Here is a 25,990-nt window from a genome sequence, read left to right as displayed (position 1 = left end):
CAGTGGCTATGCTAAGTTTGCTTAAGTATTGACATTTTGTCCCTCCTTCCCTCCCTTTCTACTTCCTTGTAGTATAACTTTTCAGTCAAATTGATATACTCTGAAAATAGGAAATCGATGACTCTTCCTGTAATTCGAATTATTAAGAAAAACAGACTATTAACAACAAATATAAGAAATTGAGTCATGCATCCCAATAACTTAAAATATCTTCTCTCATGTGCACCTGTTATAAGTGATATTGGCTTTAAAGTTATGCAAAAATGATCAAATATTCGCTTAAAAATTAATGATAACAAAGGATATTTTATGTATATCTAAATTTTCTTGTTATACAGTTTTCTGAGAAGGAGGTAGAAGTTTCACTTCAGAACTTTCATTTGAGAGATGATGTTCCCTTAATGTGTGGTGTCTGCATCTAAAAGATAAGCTTTCCAGATGTTGTGGTAGTTACTAAGAGAAGAATGGCTCTTATTTTAATACATGCAGTATGGTAAGTATTTATGTTAATTTTGTGTAAAACATTCAAAGAAAATGTTAGGATATCCCCTGTCATCAACTGTGAATTTGAGTTTCAGGGCTTTTAAATTCTGTATGTTGAAACATTCTTGCATCTAATATTGCTGACTCTGCTGCCTTTTTTTTCTGATTGTGCATCCCTGGGCTTCTAACGGAATGCAAAGGAGAAAGGGAAGAAAGGGCGTTTAATGAATTGCAAGACCATGACTTAGAAATGTGATTAAGTCTGTGCCAACGAACAAAAGCACAGGAAGACTCTACATCAATGGCATGTGATTACGACAGGCATAAACTAACCATTATCAATTGCCCACATGTTTCCAAGGATTGGTCCCGTTTGTCTCCAGCGAATTCTGGTGTCCCTGGTTAGTGCTGCGTTAGGAAGGGGAATCGTTATTCGGTTCCACCTGCAAGAAATTTAGCACAAAACAGCTTCAAAACTACATTCACATCTTTTGAACCTATTTTACATGCTTTTGATGCTGTAGTTTCTGTATGCTTGGGACAGCACTAGAGTTTGGCAATAAAGTCTTTAAATTCACCTGTGGAGTTTGGCTACAGTTTTAAGACAAGCATGTAACTTCTAAAAACATTCATATCACACTAGAGTAATGGGTTTGTTCTTATTAGCAAGTGATATTTGTTTTGTTTTTAGATATTCCTTTAAGAAATTTTTACATCAATACTCAGACTTTAGATATTATTTGAGGATAAGCATCTGTGCAGACATGGGGCTGATTAGCATTGATTGCTTTCTATTTTTTGCTATTCCCTGGTCCTATGCACATTTAAATAGAGGCTAAGAAAGAAAATAATTCTCAACTTAATTTTGCCATGCTTGGAAATATTTTTTTATTGGTTTATCCAGTGTTTACTCTGTAAGGTGGTAAGTATTTGGCAGTCATCTTTAATTCTCTGCACAGCCCTCAAAGGGGTGTATCATTGTCCTTAATTTATGTGGAAAAAGGGGAAAGTTAGGGAGGAAATATCATTACCCAAGTAGATGGCAGAACCAGGATTTGAACCTGGTTCAATTGCACAGCTTAACTTTCTTCCACCTCTCTATGCTGCATCTTTCCCTAAGTAAGTAGTTTGGCAAGAAGCCTTTTGGCAATAACCATGGAATCACTACATAGAATTTAAACTTATGTCTAAGTTTAAGTTATATATATCCAAAATATAAAAGCCAAGAGCATAAATGAATGAATGACCCTACAAATTGTGATCCTGCATCAGATTTACTGGTTACTGTCGTTTTTTTGTTTGTTTGTTTGTTTGTTTGTTTGTTTTAATGAGATCCTTCCTAAATCACCTGAAGAAGAGAAAGCAGCTTCCTTACTTATTATGAAAAACTATTAGTCTCGAGCTTATTGGTAGATTTTGAGTCACAACATGAATTCAAATCTCCTGATATCTCAGAGAATTTACTCACCCACTGTAGTTTTCGGAGGAGTAGATAGTGCTGTGGGGGAGGTGGGGTCCAGCACAGATCTCGGGTAAACACTCAGTGTGGAGGAGGGACCAGGAACGCCCATGATTGGTGGAAAACTCCAGGCTGACACTGATAACACCAGAACAAGCACAACAAAAAAGGGCAAAGATAACAAAATGAAATGACTCACCTCTGGCTAAGTACAGTAAACACCTGCAGAACTAGTGTAACAAATTTTAAGATGCTGTGTCCAAAATCCTTGTTCTCCCCTCCACTGAAGTCTGACCAGCCTTCAAAGGGCAAACGGTTCAATTACGGCTATAGAAATGAACTATCTTTTGAAGCCAACAAATGGTAGTTTGAGTCTGTGCTCTCCAATTTGATAGATGGCAAGGCAATTACCACGTCTCACACTGCCACCTCATCCTGTGAATGTGAGACTCAAAAAATTCTTAGAAAGGACACGAGCAACACTTCTGAGAAGTGAAACGCAGGAGTCATAGCTCTTGAAGTGTTAATTGATTTCCGTGCCTATTATTAGGGGGTCACTAACCAACATGGGGTCAAGCTTTCCTTCAGTTATTTGTTTTTCTTTTCTCTCAGCAATCTGTCAGCATGGACGGCTGCCACAGAGCGTGCAAACACTTCTGACACCTAAGACCGAGCTCTTAGAACGAAGTCATTTCTACTTAAAATTATCCTATCACACTCTGCATATTAATTGAAGAGCTCTTCTTTGGGGGAAAGTGTGTATTTTTTTTTAAAGGATGTTTCATTAAAAATTCAGCTGAAAACCTACTGAGAAGTTGCTCCGACTTAATAGCCAAGTCCACATGTTCATTTTTTAGTTTTAAGATTTTATTTTTTAAGTAATCTCTACACCCGACATGGGGCTTCAACTCACAGCCCTGAGATCAAGAGTCACATGCTTTACCAACTGAGCCAGTCAGGTTCCCCCACATGTTCACTTTTAACTGGTTCACACACTCAAAAAATAGGGCTTCCTACCTGTTACCAGGCTGATGTGTTCCACATCCCAGATTAATGGAAAACTGTATCATGTGAGACATTGTAGAAGGCAGAACAGGTAAGACGTGGAAAAAATCCACAGCCCAGACATTCCTGTTATGTCCTTGATGGTTTTTTTGCCTTAGGCAAAATCTCGTAGCCTGAGTCTGAAGTTCAGGATTGATGACTACAGAAACTAAAGATGGAACCTTCAAAACAAAGGAAACCAAAATCATTCGTAATGCCCTCTACATGAGTCTGTGAGAATTCTCCTAGATTCAAGCTTGCAATTACTATGCATATAACTGCCATTTGTTAAGCACCAGGGGAGGTCTTGTGTGTTCCATCTGTTATTTCGGGTAGTAGATGTGGTCTTCAGTGGGCATTTGTTTGAGTCACTTAGGACTCCTCCTTTGCAGGCACCTGGAGCTCTCTGTGTGTACTGATCAGGGCCCCTCTACCTGAAGATAAATGAGTGTAAGGTCCTTAAAGTTACCAAAGCATAGGTATCCATTTTATAGATCTTGGCACAAGACAAAAGCAACTTCGCATCAATACTTTATCATCAGTCCTCTTTTAAAGTGAATTTGTATGGTACCAACCATTGCCAAACTAGGTATTCTGAAAATATGACTCTAGGCAGTAACTGCCAGAGTCAACAAGTTAACCCATGATAACTTACATAACTCATTTGGTCTGTGGCGTGCAGATGACCAGGGCAGGTGTAACCCTAGCTAGTCACAGCTGGAAAACTAGTCCATTATGAAATCCCACGTGAGATAATTTGGGTAACCCTAGCAGATGGAGTGTGCGAATACCTTCTCTGGTTGTTCCCTATTCTAGCCTCAGTGTTAATCTCCTGTCTTCTAACTGAAACCATGAAATGCTAGGTGCTGGCTGTATTCAAGCTCTTTATAGTACCAAGGGTGCCATCAATGTGGAGAAAAGCCTAACTAGTAATGAATGTGTGAGTGTAGTCTCAGCACAAATAAACCTACCACTAGAAAAAAATAATTCCACACCTAATGACAAGCATCACACATAATTTTGAAGATGTTTTCACATAACTACAGCCTGCAGATGTCCTAGATCCAAAGGGAAAGTAAAAGAGGCCAATTTCAGTGGCTATAATTAGCAAGAAAGAAAGAAAGAAAGAAAGAAAGAAAGAAAGAAAAAATAAAATAAAATAAAATAAAATAAAATAAAATAAAATAAAAGCAAAAGTAGTAATAATCTGTACTTATACAATGTCTTCTGCCTAGGAAATCTTAAAATGCTGGAAAAATGCCCATGATGCCTGATAACAAGTCTGTGAAGCTTTATAATTAGAACCACTTTTAGGGCTTTCTTGGGTACAAAAATCATTGTCAGAGTACTGGTCTCCCATCTTATAATCTCTGGTGGGGTCTAATTCATTTTTCCCAATAAAACCTCATTTTTCCTTTGTATCGGGGGGGAAAGTGAGTATTACAATGTCCATGTCACTTTTTAAGAAATCTGGCAAATTTCTGGGCTTCTAGAACAGAGTGTTCTCTTCTGCATCTAGGTTGGACTTCATGGTTTTGACTTTGACTTGTCTAGGGAAGTCTACAGTGGGGCCATTTGGCACGTGGATTGGCATATATACCTTATATGAGGAATAGGAAAGAGTATCCAGTGTAATGTGCTCTTTTCTTCCTTCAATCTTTGCATACAAGGTGACATCATTTTCATGAGAATCTCCAGGGTCACAAATTCCTCCTGTACAAAACAAAAAATTTAAGTTGTTAACTGCATCCATAAACAGTATAGTGTTAGCTTTCAAATAAAAAAAAATAACAACAGAAACCAGATGTCACTTAAGAATGACCATAAATAAAATTAACTAGACCCAAGGAAATAATTTGTAAAGATAGTTCAGAGCCATGCTAAAGATCAAAGACTTGATATCTGGGAAGGCCAAAGTTAACTATTGTGCTTTGTGAGACTGCTCAAATGACGGTCTGCAATGAGCTGTGGAACCTGTCCATATTTTAACCCAATTAAAAAGATGTACTCTGCTTTTTAATAAACTATCACTTCCTTACATTTAAGGTCTTAATGGCCAAAATTCGGAACCTATTGATAATGGTTTTTTAAAAATGATCAACTATTTCTGAACTGGTAATATTTAAACTGTTGCACACAGTATCTTCAATAGTTTAGCATATATTTGGTATTTGTATTTTAAATGCAGTTCATCTTACATTTTTCGTTTTTACTTCTGGTACCTCATTTGGTTGTTGGAGAGTGCAAACTATAAATATTCTGTATCACTCTACTTTACAGTCAAATGAAACAATGGAACATTAGAACTGAGAAGTAACTAAGATCATCCTGATGACAAAACTGAGTAACAGAACAGGTACCTGAAACTGAAAACCATTCAACTAATTGGTGGAAAAGCCATGAATCAATGGTATGTCTTTTAGCCCTTGACCCTCTATTCTTTTCACTACTGCATTCAGCCAATAATCCTTACTATTGCTGGCTTCTATGAACTGTCTGCAGAAACTGGATTTTAAAGGATTACATGTGTAACCAGAAACATCTCCCCACCTACCATTATCATTCATAACAGCAGCAATCACAATAGCAGGAATGTAGGTATGTACATGGATTTCCTGGAAAATATTCTATCCTTATGGTCCAAAAATTATAACGTTAACTCTTAATTTTATTACTCTTTCAAAAAATGCCCTCCAGTTTTTAAATTAATCACCATTAATGTTAATTTTCATCTATAGGCAATTTCTGCTGCTAATACTCTATAGTGACAGTAAGGCAACCTCAAAACTCTAGAACACCATCTGTAGGAAGAAAGAAAGAGAGAAAGAGACAAATAAAGAGAAAGAAAGAAAAAGGAAGAGAGGAGAAAAGAAAAAAGAAAAGAAAAGAAAAGAAAGATGGACTGATGGAGCAGTGGGGGAGGGAGAGAGGGAGGAAGGAAAGGAGGAATGTCTACTCCATTTCATCCTGGGTTATTGGGGTCGATCAGGAGAAATTGCTAATATGTGATGTTTTAAGTAAGAAAGCTAGACCTTAATTAGCATAAGAAGGATCATAATAACAGAAGTAACTTGGATGGTGGTAGTCATAAAGCATAGAAATATAGCATGTTACACCTGTTAGACATATATAACTTGGCATATAATAAATTTTATTGAGTTAACTAATCTGAAGATATGGTGATAATGTTACCCTCAACCTAACAGATGTTAGGATGTCCTTGTTTAAGGGCAACAAATGGTAGAGAAAACCTTCAGGATTCTGATATCTGCTGTCATAATTTTTAGCATTTCCTTACATACTTCTATATTATGGTTAAATATAGCTAGGAAAGTCATCCTAAACGACTGTCTCTGGGGGGAAAAGATCTGCATGAAAACTAAATTCCCATCTAAAAAAATGTAACTTCTTTATTAAGGACATACTAAAGACTTACAAAAAAGAACAAAGAAAAGGTGAAAAGTCACAGGCAGTGTGGATTTAAGCAACATACCCAGAGACATAGGGACTGAACCATCAGTACTCTCTAATTTCATTGATTTGTTACCTGTAAATCTCTGCTCTCTTAAGAACAGTTCGTGAACTTCACCTGCCTTTCAGAGGGAGCTGAAACACACTTGAGAGCTCATCCAGCCCAGAATGACAGAAGAAGAAAGTCCAAAAGGAGCCAAGACTTTAAAAGGATGACAGACTTTATCTAAAAGATCCCTCTGGGGGCAATTTATCAGTTCTCTGAAGTTTCTGTGACAGCAGCTCGTACAGAAAGATACAGATTCCTTCTTCAGTTTCATTCGCTTTGATGTATTGTGGAAAGGTATGACTCAAGGGGCATTTTGTACAGCAATTCAAGTATAGAAGATTTCAATAAATACTAGATGGACAGTCAGTTTTAAAATATTTTGAGTCCTGTTTTAAGTAGCTTTTAAGATACTTACTTATATTGGGAAAGTGATTTTGTTATTTACTATGTATAGGGCATTGGGCTTAAGGGAAAATAGGCCCCAACCTCAAAAAATTTGTAATTTAGCAAAGAAAACAAGGTTAATATACACCAAAGAAGGATAATTAGTGGTAAACTGTATTGTGCTGCCATAATTGCCGTCAAAATTCAGAGAAAAGAGATACAGTGTGGGCTATGGGAGATGTTCAATAAATATGTTGAAGGAATAATGAATGAATGATGTACGTTAGGTTATTTTTGTCATATTCACTGCATTCTGGTTCTAAGAATAGTGTTGGATACTGGCCCTCCATGAATTTCTGTTGAATGAATGAATGAACGAATGTATGAATGAAGGAAACAGACCAGAGCCGAATTTTGAAAGTTGAGCAAATTTTCCAGAAATAGGCACAGTAGATGGATATGAACCCAGGGATGAAACCAGGAAGAACATATAGGCAGGGCCAGACAGGAAGGGAGTATGATCTTCCCTAGATTAACAACCAGGCACTGATTTTCCTAAGGTGCCATTATAAATTGTCTACCAAATCTTAGATCTCTTCCCATATTGCTTTCTTCTCCATCAGCTACCAAAGTTTTAAAGTCTTTCTACAGGTCCAGTCTTATCCTACCCAATCTTACCCTACTGTTCCGTCCTATTAAATCCTATCCTATGTGAAAACCACCTTTGTTAGATTCTGATTTCTAAACCTCAAGATCTTAGACCCCATTTCTTTTCTTCTATTTACTGATGAATTTCTTGAAGGAATGGTCCTTTTTCAGTGACACATGTCTTTATTTCTTTTAACTTTACATACCTGGGTTTCCCATGCACCACACCATGGGGGATACTCTCTCTGAAGTCAGTCGGGGGGCTCTCAGCCCCTATCCTGGTTGGCCTCTCTGTGGCATTCCCTGCACTGCTGATCCCCACCCCCAAACCACACTCTTCCCTTCCTTCTTCAGTGCAGAATGGAACCTTCCTCCCACATATCTTTATGTCCTTTCTCAGCATCCTTTGTCTATATATATGCCTTCTACCTTTAACTAGATGAGGGTTCTCACTGAGCCTTTTTCATGCCCTTTGTTTACTCTGCCTTCTGTTTGGGAGAACACAGCAACTCTAGTGGCTCCAACTGTCACCTGTATGCTGATGATTTTCAAATCTGATTCAGACCCTGATGAGAATTTCCACCTTCATATGGCTTTCTGGAAGCCTCAACCTCAACACATCTAATGTCAGAATCTTCTAGTCCATATTTACTCTTTATTTATTTTTGGACATTTCCTATTTCAGGAAATGGTACCATTCTTCTACTCACCCAAGAAAGAAATCTCTGTCCTTTCCAATATTGTCCTCATAATCCCCATAGTCATTTGGGTGTGAACCTCAATTGTTGGTTCCTTCTCTTCAGCTACTTATTTTCTGTTCCCTCCTTCACATTGTTACCACTGTCACTGCCCTGTTCTTTTGTTGCTTGGACTAGTGCAATAGTCTCCTAACTTAGTGTTGCCAGATAAAATACATTGCATGAACAATATTTATACAAAAAATTATTTGTTCTTTATCTGAAATTCAGATTTAAATAGGTAGAGGGGACTAAGAGGTACAAACTTCCAGTTATAAAATAAATAAGTCACGAGGATAAAAAGTACAGCATAGGGAATATTGTAAAAAATATTGTAATAATTGTATGGTGACAGATGGTAACTAAGATTCATCATAGGAGTTATTTTTAAATGAAACTATCGAATCACTATGATGTACACTTGAAACTAATAGGATATTGTATGTCAATTATACCTCAATTTAAAAAAAATTTAAAAAGCTATTTTGTTTTTCTTCCTTTCACTCTGGCAACCCTACCTAACCTTAACTGGTCTCCTGTTCTCTAATTTCTGACCATTTAAGTCTTTCCTTCACACTTGTGCCAGAGTTATCTTTCTAAAACACAGATGGGAATGTGTCACAGAACTGACAGAAATCATCTGATGGCTGCATGCTGCCTAGAGAAAGAGAATCTGAACTGCTCTTAGTTGATATTAAAGAAAACCACCACTCGTCTCTGGTTCCCTTTTCCTGCTACCCTTCTATCCTTCCATTCAGTTATACTGGGAAAATTCACCTGCCTCAAACATGTCATGCAAATTCACAATTGCTTTTTTTTTTTTTTTCCAAAAATACTGGCTTTGCTTAGCATTCTCTTCTCCCTTCAAACCCTTAAATTTTTAAAAATATTCTTGGAGGATCCTGGGAAGATGGCGGCGTAGGAGGACGCTGGGCTCACCGCGCATCCTGCTGATCACTTAGATTCCACCTACACCTGCCTAAATAACCCAGAAAACCGCCAGAAGACTAGCAGAACGGAGTCTCCAGAGCCAAGCGCAGACGAGAGGCCCACGGAAGAGGGTAGGAAGGGTGGTGAGGCGGTGCGCGCTACACGGACTGGCCGGAGGGAGCCGGGCAGAGGGGCGGCCCGCCGGCCAAGCAGAGCCCCAAGTCTGGCTGGCAAAAGCGGAGGGGCCGGACTGAGTGTGTTCCGACAGCAAGAAGGACTTGACATCTGGACGGTTATAAGCTAACAGCTCTGCCTGGAGAACGGAGGGGCTGGAGGACAACGGGAGGGAGAGTTGTTGAGCCCCAGATGACAGAGCTCAGCTTGGCGGGGAACAAATACAAAATCTAACAGCACACCTAAAGGAAACAGAAGCAGAACAGCAAAGATAGCCTGAATCCAGCAGAAGAAGAGAAATAATAAAGATCAGAGCAGAAATAAACAATATAGAATGTAAAAACACTGTAGAGCAGATCAACGAAACCAAGAGTTGGTTTTGTGTGGTTCACACAAAAAATGAACAACTTCATTCTATGAAGCCAGCATTACTTTGATTCCTAAACCAGACAGAGACCCAGTAAAAAAAGAGAACTACAGGCCAATATCCCTGATGAATACAGATGCAAAAATTCTCAGTAAGATAGTAGCAAATTGAATTCAACAGCATATAAAAAGAATTATTCACCATGATCAAGTGGGATTCATTCCTGGGCTGCAGGGCTGGTTGAACATTCGCAAATCAATCAATGTGATGCATCACATTAATAAAAGAAAAGATAAGAACCATATGATTCTGTCAATCGATGCAGAAAAGGCCTTTGACAAAATTCAGCAACCTTTCTTAATAAAAACCCTCGAGAAAGTCGGGATAGAAGGAACATACTTAAAGATCATAAAAGCCATTTATGAAAAGCCCACAGCTAATATCATCCTCAATGGGGAAAAACTGAGAGCTTTTTCCCTGAGATCAGGAACACGACAGGGATGTCCACCTCACCGCTGTTGTTTAACATAGTGTTGGAAGTTCTGGCATCAGCAATCAGACAACAAAAGGAAATCAAAGGTATCAAAATTGGCAAAGATGAAGTTAAGCTTTCACTTTTTGCAGATGACATGATATTATACATGAAAAATCTGATAGACTCCACCAGAAGTCTGCTAGAACTGATACATGAATTTAGCAAAGTTGCAGGATACAAAATCAATGTACAGAAATCAGTTGCATTCTTATACACTAATAATGAAGCAACAGAAAGACAAATAAAGAAACGGATCCCATTCACAATTGCACCAAGAAGCATAAAATACCTAGGAATAAATCTAACCAAAGATGTAAAAGATCTGTATGCTGAAAACTATAGAAAGCTTATGAAGGAAATTGAAGAAGATATAAAGAAATGGAAAGACATTCCCTGCTCATGGATTGGAAGAATAAATATTGTCAAAATGTCAATACTACCCAAAGCTATCTACACATTCAATGCAATCCCAATCAAAATGGCACCAGCATTCTTCTCGAAACTAGAACAAGCAATCCTAAAATTCATATGGAACCACAAAAGGCCCCGAATAGCCAAAGTAATTTTGAAGAAGAAGACCAAAGCAGGAGGCATCACAATCCCAGACTTTAGCCTCTACTACAAAGCTGTCATCATCAAAACAGCATGGTATTGGCACAAAAACAGACACATAGACCAATGGAATAGAATAGAAACCCCAGAACTACACCCACAAACGTATGGCCAACTAATCTTTGACAAAGAAGGAAAGAATATCCAATGGAAAAAGACAGTCTCTAACAAATGGTGCTGGGAGAACTGGACAGCAATATGCAGAAGATTGAAACTAGACCACTTTCTCACACCATTCACAAAAAGAAACTCAAAATGGATAAAGGACCTGAATGTGAGACAGGAAACCATCAAAACCCTAGAGGAGAAAGCAGGACAAGACCTCTCTGACCTCAGCCATAGCAATTTCTTACTTGACACATCCCCAAAGGCAAGGGAATTAAAAGCAAAAATGAACTACTGGGACCTTATGAAGATAAAAAGCTTCTGTACAGCAAAGGAAACAACCAACAAAACTAAAAGGCAACCAACGGAATGGGAAAAGATATTTGCAAATGACATATCGGACAAAGGGCTGGTATCCAAAATCTATAAAGAGCTCACCAAACTCCACACCCGAAAAACAAATAATCTAGTGAAGAAATGGGCAGAAAACATGAATAGACACTTCTCTAAAGAAGACATCCGGATGGCCAACAGGCACATGAAAAGATGTTCAATGTCGCTCCTCATCAGGGAAATACAAATCAAAACCACACTCAGATATCACCTCACGCCAGTCAGAGTGGCCAAAATGAACAAATCAGGAGACTACAGATGCTGGAGAGGATGTGGAGAAACGGGAACCCTCTTGCACTGTTGGTGGGAATGCAAACTGGTGCAGCCGCTCTGGAAAACAGTGTGGAGGTTCCTCAAAAAATTAAAAATAGACCTACCCTATGACCCGGCAATAGCACTGCTAGGAATTTACCCAAGGGATACAGGAGTACTGATGCATAGGGGCACTTGTACCCCAATGTTTATAGCAGCACTCTCAATAATAGCCAAATTATGGAAAGAGCCTAAATGTCCATCAGTGATGAATGGATAAAGAAATTGTGGTTTATATACACAATGGAGTACTACGTGGCAATGAGAAAGAACGAAATATGGCCCTTTGTAGCAACGTGGATGGAACTGGAGAGTGTGATGCTAAGGGAAATAAGCCATACAGAGAAAGACAGATACCATATGTTTTCACTCTTAGGTGGATCCTGAGAAACTTAACAGAAACCCATGGGGGAGGGGAAGGGAAAAAAAAAGAGGTTAGAGTGGGAGAGAGCCAAAGCATAAGAGACTGTTAAAAACTGAGAACAAACTGAGGGTTGATGGGGGGTGGGAGGGAGGGGAGGGTGGGTGATGGGTATTGAGGAGGGCACCTTTTGGGATGAGCACTGGGTGTTGTATGGAAACCAGTTTGACAATAAACTTCATATACTGAAAAAAAAAATAAATTGGTACTTGAATCAATAAAAAAAATAAAAATAAAAAAAATATTCTTAACTCTTCATTTTTAAATATGACTCTAAACTATACCATTCATATAATGGCAGAAGTGTAAGGACAGATTTTTTTATATTACAATTTTTATTCTGACTTTTGTATAAAATAAAATATCCCTTATTTCCCTATTTTTTGAGAGAACTATCATCTTCCTTTTGCATCTATTCCTTAGGTGTAAGTTATAATTTTTTTTGTGTGTTTAAAGTTTTTATTCAAATATAATGAACAGTGTTCTATTAGTTTCATATCCCTTAAGGTTTAAATTATGTCATTCTTCAAGGACAAGTTCAAATGCCATCTCCCTCATGAAATGTTGCTCTTCATATCCCTCAGCTGAAGTGACCTACAGTGTCCTTGGCACTGTCATAGCATCTTCATTTCATTACAGCCCATTACATTCTCTTTTTAAAAAATGTTTTTAATGTTTATTTATTTTTGAGAGAGATAGAGAGACACACACAGAGTGCGAATGGGGGAGGGGCAGAAAGAGAGGAAGGCACAGATTTCAAAGTAGACTCCAGGCTCTGAGCTATCAGCACAGAGCCTGATGAGGGGCTCGAACTCATGGACCATAAGATCATGACCTAAGCGAAAGTCGGACACTTAACCAACTGAGCTACCCAGGCGCCCCTACATTCTTTCTCTTTTTGTAAAAGAAAATTTAAATTCCAGGAGCACCTGGGTGGCTCAGTCGGTTAAGGTTCTGACTCTTGGTTTCAGCTCAGGCCACAAATTCATGGTTTGTACTGAGCCCTGCATTGGGCTCTGTGCTGACAGCAAAGAGCCTGCTTGGGATTCTTTCTCTCCCTCTCTGCCCCTCCCCTATTCATGTTCTCTAACTCTCTCTCTCAAAATAAATAAATAAATAAAATAAACATTTTATTTAAAATCTCAGTGTAGTTAACATATAGTGATAAATTAGTTTCAGGTGTACAATATAGTGATTCAACACTTCTGTACAACACCTGGTGCTCATCATGACAAGTGCCCTCCTTAATCCCCATGACCTACTTAGCCCATCTGCCCACTCACCTCCCCTCTGGTTAACCATCAATTTATTCTCTGTAATTAAGAGTCTGTTTCTTTGTTTGTCTCTTTTTCCTTTGCTCATTTGTGTCTTAAATTCCACGTATGAGTGAAATCATATGGTAATTGTCTATCTCTGACTTTTAGGTGTTACTTGTGGGCAAGGGATCTAAGTAATTTTTATATTGGTCTTACCTATTTTCATTAAGCAATGTTTTTTAACCCATTTTTAAAAGTTTATTCATTTTGAAAGGTAGAGGGGAAGGAAGGGTAGAGAGAATCCCAAGAAGGTTTTGTGCTGTTAACACTGAGCCCCATGTGGGGCTTGAACTCATGAACCTTGAGATCATGATCTGAGCTTAAATCAAGAGTCAAACGCTTAACCAACTGAGCCACCCAAGCACCCCAATTGGGCACTGTTTTAAGGGACTTGCATGTATTCATTCATTGATCAGCACCTCTGAGATTCAGGTGCCACTATTACCCTCAATTGTATTCCCCACATATCCTAGCTTGGTGCTCTATATTCAGTCGCAATTCATTAATTTTTTAAATAAAATGGAGATGCTTTTATTTGGGATAATGTATTTTAGGCTCATTCAGATGAGCTTTTTTCCTCATTGTCAATATTATTTTAATTGTTTCATTAATAATCTGCTTTGTTTCCAAAAGAATTAAAGATGACTAAATCTTTTCTACAAAGGCACTTATGTAAACATGATGATGTCTTACAAAGGCACTGAATTGGATTGATGTACCATAATCTACTATGAAAAAAAGCAAGAATTCAAATATATTATGTGAAATGGTGAGAAGGTTAAATGCTTAAAATTAGAAGTACTGACATGCTGAATGTTTATTACAACTTTTTTGAGGGGAGGGTTAAGGTTTCCCAGGAATCTCTCTTCATAAAATGAGAGCCACTTTGAATTCTAATTAGGTAAAGAAAATGAACTCTGGGTCTTTCAATATACAAACCATTTCAGAGTCAAGGTGGGGCTATCCTTAACGTATGAAGATGACATTATCATATTTTATATCCACAACTTCCCTGTTATCAAACAGATCATCATTAAAAATGAAGTAGCATCAAGCAGCCAGTGTTTCAGAGCATGACATAATCTACAGTTTCCCATATCACTCCAAGCTGTGGGAAGCGAGGAATGTATGAGAGAAATAAACAGCCAGTGCTGAAGCCTGGACTCAGGGGGCCTGTTTGTCCTGATGAACTGACATCTTTGCAAGTAAGTTCAAAGGTGGTAAATGTTTATTTCCTCTTTCACTTCCAGGTGTTGCCTGTGCTTTTCCAGTCAATCAACAAGGAAGGCATGTGACACCTACTCACATTTCTGGAAGGACATTCAGCGAGAGAATATGTAACTAACACGATACATTTGAGAGGTCCCACATTTCAATGCGCTAATTCTTCCCTGGGTGTTTTTCTAAATGTTTACCCACTTATTTGTTCTACAATAATCTGGAGGAAAAAAACACAACAATTTCTAAACACCTTCTCTGGGTGTTTGCCACATATTAGAAAGTTGAGAGTATTATTAAAGTATTATAAACTTGTTTCTTGGCTTCCCACAAAAAAAAAAAAAAAAACAGTTATGCAATGATGATATATCCATGGAAACAAATGACTTACCTTGATGATTGTTTCTGGGGGAAGCCAGGGGCTTTGGACAAAGGAGTTAATTTGTTCTCAGCTTCTCTCCCATTGTCTTTTCAGCTATGACCACTGAGGGAGAGGTGGAGTGAAGGCATTTATCTCCAGGCCTATTAAGGCACGCCAGGACCAGTTCTCTTATAGGATGGTTCCAGCAGGGCTGGCCTGAAGCCGGTGTGAGCTTTTGCTCATCCAGCCCCATATTTCATGAATTTCGTTTTATGTTGTTAGACAACAATCTTACTTCCACAGGAATAGGGGCTGGCCTGGATTCTGCCTTAGGTCAACAAAATCTGTTCAAAATGTACCTACCCATAACAAAGTAAAACCTCAGGTTCCCATAGCCGGTGGTGTCCATATATGGGGTGCATAATTTCCTTTCTCCATCTTTGAGGAAGACCATTGATAAACCTGATTCTACTGTTCCACATTCTGTACCAATGACAGCTCCCAAGATGTCCCACCTTAAAAAAAAAATGAGAATCATTAACAGTTGGAATACTAAGTCAAAGCTTTATGGAGTATAACATTTTATTTAAAAAAATTTTTTTTTAAATGTTTATTTATTTTTGAGACAGAGAGAGACAGAGCATGAACGGGGGAGGGTCAGAGAGAGGGAGACACAGAATTGGAAGCAGGCTCCAGGCTCTGAGCCATCAGCCCAGAGCCCGACGCGGGGCTCGAGCCCACGGACCGTGAGATCGTGACCTGAGCCGAAGTCGGACGCTTAACCGACTGAGCCACCCAGGCGCCCCTAACATTTTATTTTTAATGAGGAACATTTACTTAGTAATTAATGATTCTGAAATAAAGATGTGGTAAAACAGATCTTAAGTAATGAACAGACTTTTAAACATTCACAATTATGATTTTTCTGTAGAAGGATACATTTAATCAGTATTACATATAGTATGTCTACTACATGATAGTCTTTATTCTCAAGGTACTTAGAATCAAGATGGGGGTCAAATTTGAACTAAGGAAATAAGGAACCAGAAAAAACAGTATCATAAAATTATACGCATTTGTATTTTGCACATTAAAAATAAGTTGTAGAATGTAAAGTGGTAAAAGTGGCAAGAGTATAGCAAGTTTTCCAAAAAAGAAAAGACAAGAGTTAAACTAAATCATGTCAAAATATATATATATTCAGATATACAGAGGAGAATAAAAATATCTAATATTTTTAAACTCATTTCTCCTTAGTATTTATTTCTGGTCATGTCTAATCTGGACATGGCTATTCACACAACTCACTTTCCCATGGATGGAGGAAACTAGGACACACAGAGGTAAGCAGCTTGCCTAAGGCCAACTGCTGTTTAGCTCTAAAATTGAGATCTTCTGTATCTCAGTTTGCTGTTATTTTAGTAGTTACAATTCTAAAGACTGTACTATGTCAGGATGATTATATTGAACCATTTTAGTTTATAATATATTTAGAACCAAGATGTTTAGGAAATACCCATTTTTTTTAACAGGTTATATTAATCATTCAAGAAACTCAAAAATAACTTTGTGAAGCAGCTCTTAATAGTGCTGGACCACTGTAAATTAACAACGAACCTCTCTTGACTCATACAAGAAAATTTCACACTGGTTCATTGGTCTTTTACTTGCTCCATTTATCCCAATTAAACCACTCAGCCTACTGATCCACAAAGCAAGTTAAGGTTATAAATGATGCATATGATGACTCCTTTTAGACTTTATTTTTAAAGTGAAAAATTGAATTGAAAAGATGGAATTGTCATGGACTCAAAGAACCTTCTCTATTCAAGTGAAAAATGAGATTAGTAGTCTTTTTCTCATTATTAGTTGTGAATGAGTAACTCTTCTAGATGAATCTAAATGAATTATTTTCAAGACATCTACCACAGACAGAGCTGTGTGAGATATGTTCAGACTATATGTTTTTTTCAATCTTTATTTTAAAGTCCAATATATTTAATTTTACTCTATATTAGTCTTTATTTCTCCCACTCTAACTATTGGCAGATAAAAAGTGAAATTATTTTCTTTAGAAACCCAAATATTTATAATCAAGTGAAATGGTAAGTTTAGTCTGCTTTGAAGAGAAAGAAGCAGAGATAAATCTAAAAAATCATTTTGTAAGAGTGTCAGTGATTTGAATAAATTATCTTGCATTTATTAAAAATTCAGTAGAAGCCTGTTGTAGCACAAGCTCATTCTTTCATGAATTTGTATAAATACTGGGTCAAGCTTAGTTGGAGACAAAGTACCCTTGAGGGGCCGCAGAGGAAGCCTTCCACTCCCCGCACTTCAGAGTCCAGATTGGTAAGGGTGCAAAGTTGTGGGTCTTTTCTAGTTACAAAAATGATATGGTCCCCGGCTGTTTCTTAATAATTACATGAAGTAAAATTATAACATATCCAAATCTTTGAGGCCAGCAGTGGTATTTGAAGAGTTGTATAGTTTTAGCAGTATCTTCGAAGGCATGACAATTTCCCTGAAAAGGAGTGTTACTTCTGTATGGTTTAAATTATGTTTTCCTGAGGTAAATGTGGTTGTATGTGAACTGCATTTGAAGGAACGTCTGCCTACAGGGGAGACACCTCTGCAACACAGCAATTTATATTTATGCTTTGATGACTAACTCAAAAAAAAGAACCCTATATTATTATAAATACAGTCATATCTATTATTTATAATAGAGTGAGTTGAAGTTGGAATACAGAAAAAAAAAGTGTAATAATCAATAAAATGCCTTAAGGTAAGTCTGTTCCTTAGATATAGCAAGGTCACAATGATGTTTAATTTAGGTTTTTAAAGTATGACTTTCCACTATTGTGTCAAAAAATGAGGAATATTTTTGTAAGCAAAGATAATTTAAAGAAGTTTCTTAGCTGGAAACCTCTCTATCACCTATGTTGGAGTGCTTTGAGAATAGAATTAATTATGTTTTAATCAGCTCATAGTTTAATATTTTTAAGAACGATATGAGAGAGTAGAAATTAAATCTTTTCACACAAAAAAGATAAATGTTAGGTGATGAATGTGTTAATTAACTGGATGGAGGGAGTTCTTTCACAACATATACACATATCACCACGACGCACACTTTCATTTCTCACAACTTTTTGTCAGTGATACCTGAGAAAAGCTGAAATTAAAAAATATTTCCTTTATAAACTTAAAAAAAGAATGAGATCTATTCTTTGAAGGGCAGTTTGGTAGTTAACTATCAAAATGAAAATAACATACATACATGTACATATATGTACCCATACGTATCCGATTCTCTTCTCTTTTAGAAATTTATCTTTCTTTTTTTTAATATTTATTTATTTTTGAGAGAGAGAGAGAGAGAGAGAGAGAGAGAGAGAGAGAGAGAGAGAAAATCCCAAGCAGAGCCCGACGCAGGGCTCCATCTCATGAACTGTGAGATCATGATCTGAGTCAAGATCAAGAGTCAGATGCTTAACTCACTGAGCCACCCAGGCATCCCTAGAAATTTATCTTTCAAAAATACTTTAACAAGTATACAAAAATTTTCATTAAAATACTGTCTATCTCATTAAAATACTGTCTATCAATACGGGTACAATTAGATAAACTGGTACATCTTTTTTTTTGAAATAATGATTAATATTTACTAATTAGAAGATACATTCGAGAATGTTGTCAGTTTTTAAAAAAATCAAGTTGTAATATAGTATACAAAATGTGATCTGTCAGGTGGTGTGTGTGTGTATGTTTGTGTGTGTGTGTGGTCACAGAAAATTTTCTGAAAAAACGTGTGTACATTTTAACTCTGAGAAATGGGGTTAGCATGGGAGAACTTTTGATTTTTACTTTATCTTCTTTGCAATAAAAAAATAATTTTCAAAAAAAAGAAGAAAGGCATTCAATTTATGTGTATTATAATTCAGAATGGAAACTTAAATTATCTCATTCTAGGTTGATAAAAATAGTAAGAATATGAACACAGACAATAGAAGCCATAATTTAATCAGACACATCTTTTTGTTTATAAATATTGGCATAAAAGACTCTAAAGGTAATAAAACATTTCACATTACCTATGAAGATTTGAATTATTATATTTTCCAGAATATATTAGATCACCTAAAGTTGGCGACTTTAGGTTTAAGCTAAGATATAGAATAAAGACTGTCCAAGAAATCCCACATTTACCAAACTCATAAGGTTTTTTTAATCTCTACGAATTCTCTGAGGTTAAATAAGTTCATTATATTCATAAGGTCTCTATTTGGGATAAATTCTCTATTATTTAATAAGGGATGTGCCATAGAAGGGTAAAGACCCTTCCACATTCATTTATATTCATGAGGTTTATCTTGAGTATGAGCCCTGAGAGGTCTAGCAAGGTGTGCACTTCGACTGAAGCCTTCTCAACCTTCGCATGTAGGTTTTTCCCTCTACCATGACAGCTTAGGTGAAGGTAAAGGATGAGCTCTATTTGACAGCTTCCCTGCATGCACTGCATTTCAAATATTCTTTTCTTCGATTGGTTCCCCTGTATTTCACTCAAATTCAATTTTGTTTTAGGTTTTTATTGCATGCATTACATTGATTTACACTCTTGTTGGAATAACATTAATAAAGAATATTGTCTTCAGAATGGGAGAAAGCACTCAGCTTTCTCACCAATAAGACAGAAATATAACCTAGGCTGGAGGATGTTTAGAGAAAAGAATGTATTGCCTGGGACATGACAAAATCTCAATAAGTGCTGGTTTCCTTTTCTCCCCCCTGTAAAACGTGGTGCTATCTTTGTTTTAAAGTAAGGCAAAGAGGCAATACAAATGAATTTCTAAATTATAATGAGTATTTTTATTTTTTCATATGATAATTAGCAGAGAAACAGTCCTGGACAAAGTTGCAGTACAATATGCAAGTGTTACTACTTAATCTTTAAGCAAGGGGATACTTAGCTGCGAGAAAAATTGTACTTTATCTATCTATGAGTCTTTGGTACTGTTTATGATTTTTGTCTATAATATCCTGGGCCCCTTGCTTTATTATTTTGTTATCTAAATGGTCAAGTGGGTTTTGCTTTAATAAAAATGAACATGCTTAAGAAAAAACAAGATCCACTCCATACAATATTAACTCAGACTGTCAACCTATCTTCAGTCTGCTTACCTTGAATTATAAGCTTAAATAAAATCCTTCTTTAGCTTTGTAAGCATTTTTGTGAAACGTATTCTAAGTCAGAGGGAACATAATTCTTCTGGGTAGGAAAGAGGGAGGAATTTTTAGAAAATATAAGATGATGCTCCCCTAATGTGTTTTTAAAAGGAGGCATCCTTTCCTTTTATAGTCCCAGAATTCAATCTATGGTCATTTTATCCCATGAAGTTTCTAGTGAAGTGCTGAAATATGGAATTTACTGTAATAGTGAAGAGTTGTAGTTTGAGAAATAAACAATTCAATAGTTTAAAAACAAACAAAAATTTCTCAGCAGAAGACCATGAGGGAGGGGAAGGGGAAAAAGTTAGAGAGAGAGAGAGAGAGAGAGAGAGGCAAACCATAAGAGTCTCTTAAATACTGAGAACAAACTAAGGGTTGATGGGGAGGTGGGGGAGAGGGGAAAGTGGGTGATGGGCATTGAGGAAGGCACTTGTTTGGATGAGCACTGGGTGTTACATGGAAACCAATTTGACAATAAATTATATTAAAAATAACTGTAAAAAAATAAAAAAAAAAGAAAATGCAAGAAGGTGCTCAAATTATTCTGAAGAATTCTAAATTATTTTATTTTATTATTTTTTTAATATTTATTTATTTATTTCTGAGGGGGGGAGAGAGAGAGAGAGAGGGTGGCAGAGAGAGAGAGAGGGAGAGAGACAATCTGTGCTGACACAGCACAGAGCCCGATGTAGGGCTTGAACTCACTAACCATGAGATCATGACCTGAGCTAAAATCAAGAGTTGGACGCTTAACATACTGCGCCACCCAGGTGCCCCTAGAAATCTAAACAATTTTAAAGCCAATTTTTAATAAAAGCACCAACTTACACTGAAGGGGCCATAATGGAGATTGTTCTTGTTGGTCTATACACAGGTTTGATGTTCAATGTTTATATGTAAGATTTTTTTGCTACTATTTCTCTGGAACAAGGTAGCCAATATAAAATTGCTTGAGTTTATATTGCCTTTTTTTGTTCCTCCCCCCACCCACCACTGGATAACATTCAATTTTAAGAAAGACATTTTGAGTCAGCTGTAGGTGTGATCCACTTAGCAAGCAATGCCACTGAAACACATAATACTTCGCATTTTAGTTTCTTTATAGTAGATCATCTATCAGAGACTAAGCCATGGCTGACTTCAGAAACCCATTGTCTGTGCTCAATTTTTTCTATAATCTTAGACAAGCTGTTTTTTTAAATAATATATATCTTGAAACAGCTTCTTCAGAGCAACTTTATAAAACAGTTATCTTAATAGGGTATGAATGGCAGTAGAAAAGCAATGGAAGTTGGAGGGAACTGGAAGTAGGTTAGTAGTTTAAAGACTGCTCTCTCTCTCTGACCATTGAAAAAGTCAGCAAAATTAAATATGAGAAAGCAAATTTGTCCTCCAAGCATCTCTTCTATGTCTTGCTGGTATACTGGAATTCTAGGTATTCCATCATGTGCAGTATTTGCCACTAGTTGCTTTTAATTTTTTTTATGTTTATTAATTTTTGACAGAGAGAGACATAGAGAATGAGCGGGGGAGGGGGAGAGAGAGAGGGAGACACAGAATCCAAAGCAGGCTCCAGGCTCTGAGCTGTCAGCACAGAGCCCAACGCGGGGCTCGAACTCACAAACTGTGAGATCATGACCTGAGCTGAAGTCGGATACTTAACTGACTGAGCCACCCAGGCACCTCTGCTTTTAATTTTTAATTAGAGGAAGACTCAGGGTGCCTGGGTGGCTTAGTTGGTTAAGTGTCCGACTTTGGCTCAGGTCATGATCTCATGGTTCATGGGCTTGATCCCCATGTTGGCGTCTGCACTGATAGTGTGGAGCCTGCTTGGTATTCTTTCTCTCTCCCTTTCTCTCTGCCCCTCTGCAACTCACACTTTCTCTCTAAATAAAATAATAATTAGAGGAAGACTCTACAAAAGTGATATCTGTGGCCTGGGAGAAGACACCCACATAGAGAAATACAGTTGGAAATATTTTTTGAAGATTAAAAAAAGACATTTTATTTGTTTTCTATTATGATACCAGTATTCTCATTACTGAAAAATTGGAAAATAAAAAGAGTGCCAAAAAAATCACCCATAACCACACTATCCTAGAGACAAGCACAATTAATATTTTAGTATCTTTATTTCTAATATTTTTAGATGTATATTTCCAAATAGTTGTAATATTACATACATGGTTTTGTACTCGGCCTTTTTTCACTTACATTAGTAATGTACACATTTTCCAGGCTATTATTAACTCATTATAAATAAGCCACACAATATTTTATTATGTATATACCAAAACAAACTATATTTAGTCATTTTTCTATTTTTTTTTAAGTTTATTTATTTATTTTTGAGAGAGAGGGGTCTACGCTGTCAGCACAAAGACCAACACAGGGCTCAAACTCACAAACTGTGAGACCATGACCTGAGCCAAAACCAAGAGTCAGATGCTCAACCAACTGAGCCACCCAGGTGCCCCATCATTTTCCTATTTTTGAATTTCAAAATATATTCATACATAGTTATACTACTTAGCATACTTTATAGGCCTGAGGAGTTGTCAATTCCCTAATGCTCCTGAATGTGTTTAGAGTACAGATAACTCCAAGCCATGCTTCTTGGGGTGTCAGAGTTCTCTTATTTCACAGAAATTCCTAGATACTCAGGAGTGCCCTGTGGCCAGTGTTTATCAGGTGAACTACTGAGGAAGGGTTGTGGAGAACAGACAGGTCGAAAAAGTGAGCATCTAAACATCTCAGTGTTAAAAGCCTCCTCTGATACCTTCCACAGAGAAATCACTGGCCAACGTTGTACCAAGCTGTCGGAAATTAAATCAATTTGGAAGGATTCCGATTTCATTTTCGTTTTCTCTGTGACCTCAATAAAGAAGATGCTATCTTGGAAGGGAAGCCAGTCACTACATTCTGGATGCTCACACAGACAGCTGGTTTAGAGGCGGGGGAGGGGGGCTATTAACCTACTCAAGGATGGTAAAACCAAAAGCAAAGATGGTGTGTAAATGTCCTCAAAATTAAAGGTTTAGAATTTCTATGAAGGAGTTCCAGAACAATATAGCACTTACTTTTTAATTATTTGAAATTTTACTGTTTATATTTTTAAAAAATTTTAATGTTTATTTATATATTTTTGAGAGAGAGAGAGAGAGTGAGCAGGGGAAGGGCAGAGAGAGGGAGAGAGAGAATCCCAAGCTATTAGCACAGAGCCTGATGGGGCTCAAACCCATGGACCGTGAGATCATGACCTGAGCTGAAATCAAGGGTCGATGCTCAACTGACTGAGCTACCCAAGTGCCCCTGTTTATATTTTTAAAGTATAAAAACAATTTGCTTAAACAGAAAGCAATGTTAGAGACCAGGCCAAAGGCAAACCAGAATAAGTAAGATGTAATAGATGTCTTTTAACAGCTTGCAACAAGATTACTCAGATCCATTTTAGCAGTTCCATGCTTTTAAAATATATCCAATTATCATTTAAACTAATATGGTCTTTTTTCTTAATGACACTCATTGGTTTATTTAGAAAATCTAATTTAGGTTTCATTAGCCTCTTCAACTTTGTGTTTCTTCTACATCTCATTAATTAACTTGAGTATAATTTTCTTTGAGCACCACTTCCCTCATATCCCAACACCAAGTATAGGTGGAATAACAACTAATTTTTAAGTTTTTTGATTACTTATTATGTGTGATACATTGTGCCAAGTGTTCCGTATATATTGTTGCATAAAATGTCCCCTTTTAGCCCTTTAAGCTTAAATTTGAATTTTATTTCATCTGATTCAAATATCTGATTTTAATATTCCTCCTTCTTTCGTGGCATTTGCCTGGTATATTTATTTCTGTGCTTTGATTTTCAATTTCTTGTGTTATTGCAAATATATACCTTATTGTTAAAAACTTACTTTGAAAATATCATTTAATAAATCAATGTAAGTCAGTCAAATTTATTGGGTTACTGATAAGTTTAGATTGATTCCTGACACATTGCTTTCTGTTTTCTATTTACTCTTTTTTTGTTTTCTTTGTTACTTTCTTGGCATGTATGAGACTAAGTCTCCCTGTGTCCTAAGTTACACTGATGCTTTAGAAGTTTTAGGGCCTATATTTGGCTAATCTAATTTTTCAACACACATATTTACACGTAAAGTTTTCTATTAACTTTATTATTATTATTAACATTAAGAGTTTCCCAGGGACGCCTAGCTGGCTCAGTCGGTTAAGCTTCCGACTCCTGGTTTCAGCTCAGGTTGTAATCTCATGGTGTGTGGGTTCAAGCCTGCATCAGGCTCCGCACTAACTGCATGGAGCCTGGTGGGATTCTCTCTCTCACTCCCTCTCCCTCTGCCACTCCCCTGCATGCTCTCTCTTGATCTCTCTCTCAAAATAAATACATAAACTTAGAAAAAAAAAAAAGAGTTATCCCAGATCTGTATCCTCACTCCAAGCAAGTTAGGAACTTTGGCAGTATTTTACTTCCTTATTCTCCTTCTCTTCTTGTCACCCTCCCACTGTACCCCTCATTTTGAGGTCATCTGGGCTTTAATTCCAAATTTTTGTTAAAACTTTTGAATAATCAATACTTATTCAGACTGAGCTACAAGCTTTAATTTTTTTCCTTGATCAAAACTCTTTCTTGAATCTATCCTATTTCTCTTGGATTAATTTCCAGGAATATATCTTCTAGTAGTTCTTTCAGAGAGGATTCAGGGGGGTAGTAAACTTTCTGAACCCTTGTGTCTGAAAAGGTTTTTGTTTTTTTAATATAAGTATAATCGACATAGAATATCCTATTAGCTTCAGGAAGAGATCATGGTGATTTAATATTTTTATGTATAATGAAAATACCCCCATGATTAGTCTAGTTACCATATGTCTCAATACAAAGTTACTATATTATTGACTCTATTCTCTATCACGTACATTACATGAAAATGTAGAAAGAAAAGTAACAGCAAAATCCCATGTATATAATATCCAACTTTAATAATTATTGAGTTGCCTGGGTTTTTTTTGATACTGAATTGCATAGGTTCTTTATATATTTTGGATATTAACCTCTTATTGGATATATAATTTGCAAATATCTTCAACCATTCAGCAGGTGGCCTTTTTGTTTTGTTGACGGCTTCCTTTGCTGTGCAAGAACTTTTAGTTTGATGTAATTCCATCTGTTTATTTTAGCCTTTGTTGCCCTTGCCAAGGGAGACTGGTCAAAAAATACTACTAAGACCAATGTCAAAGACCTTAGTGCTTATGTTTTCTTCTAGGAACTTTATGATTTCAAACTTACATTCAAGTCTTTAATCCATTTTGACTTTATTTTTGTACATGGTATAAGAAAGTGGTCCAGTTTCATTCTTTTGCATGTAGCTGTCCAGTTTTCTCAACATCATTAATTGAACAGTCTTTTTTCCATTGCATATTTTTACTCCTTTGTCATAGATTAATTGGCCATATAATTGTGGGTTTATTTCTAGGCCCTTTATTCTACTGCATTGATCTATGCATCTACCTATTTTTATGCCAGTACTATACTGTTTTGATCACTATAGCTTGTAGTATAGTTTGAAATTAGGGACTGAAAAACTTACAACTTTGTTCTTCTTTCTCAAGGTTGCTTTTATTTATTTGGGGTCTTTTTTAAAATAAAAATTTTAAGATTTTTATTCTATTTCTGTGGAAAATGCCATAGGTATTCTGATGAGGATTGCACTGAATCTGTAG

At 36.7% G+C, this 25,990-nt stretch overlaps 1 protein-coding gene across 1 annotated transcript in view; it reads right to left on the bottom strand.

Annotated features, from left to right (window-relative positions):
• Window positions 1–25,990, bottom strand: part of RELN (reelin) — a 532,400-nt gene that overhangs the window by 173,261 nt on the left and 333,149 nt on the right. The window contains exons 12-16 of the mRNA XM_042915885.1: window positions 15,383–15,534; window positions 4,587–4,699; window positions 2,960–3,168; window positions 1,952–2,080; window positions 817–926 (exon numbers count right to left, since the gene is read on the bottom strand). Of these exons, the coding sequence (XP_042771819.1) occupies window positions 817–926; window positions 1,952–2,080; window positions 2,960–3,168; window positions 4,587–4,699; window positions 15,383–15,534 (713 nt within the window). The remainder of the gene's footprint in view (window positions 1–816; window positions 927–1,951; window positions 2,081–2,959; window positions 3,169–4,586; window positions 4,700–15,382; window positions 15,535–25,990) is intronic.

Source organism: Panthera leo, chromosome A2 (genome assembly GCF_018350215.1).
Source record: "Panthera leo isolate Ple1 chromosome A2, P.leo_Ple1_pat1.1, whole genome shotgun sequence".
Lineage (NCBI taxonomy): Eukaryota > Metazoa > Chordata > Mammalia > Carnivora > Felidae > Panthera > Panthera leo.
This window is presented reverse-complemented; position numbering and strand designations above follow the sequence as displayed.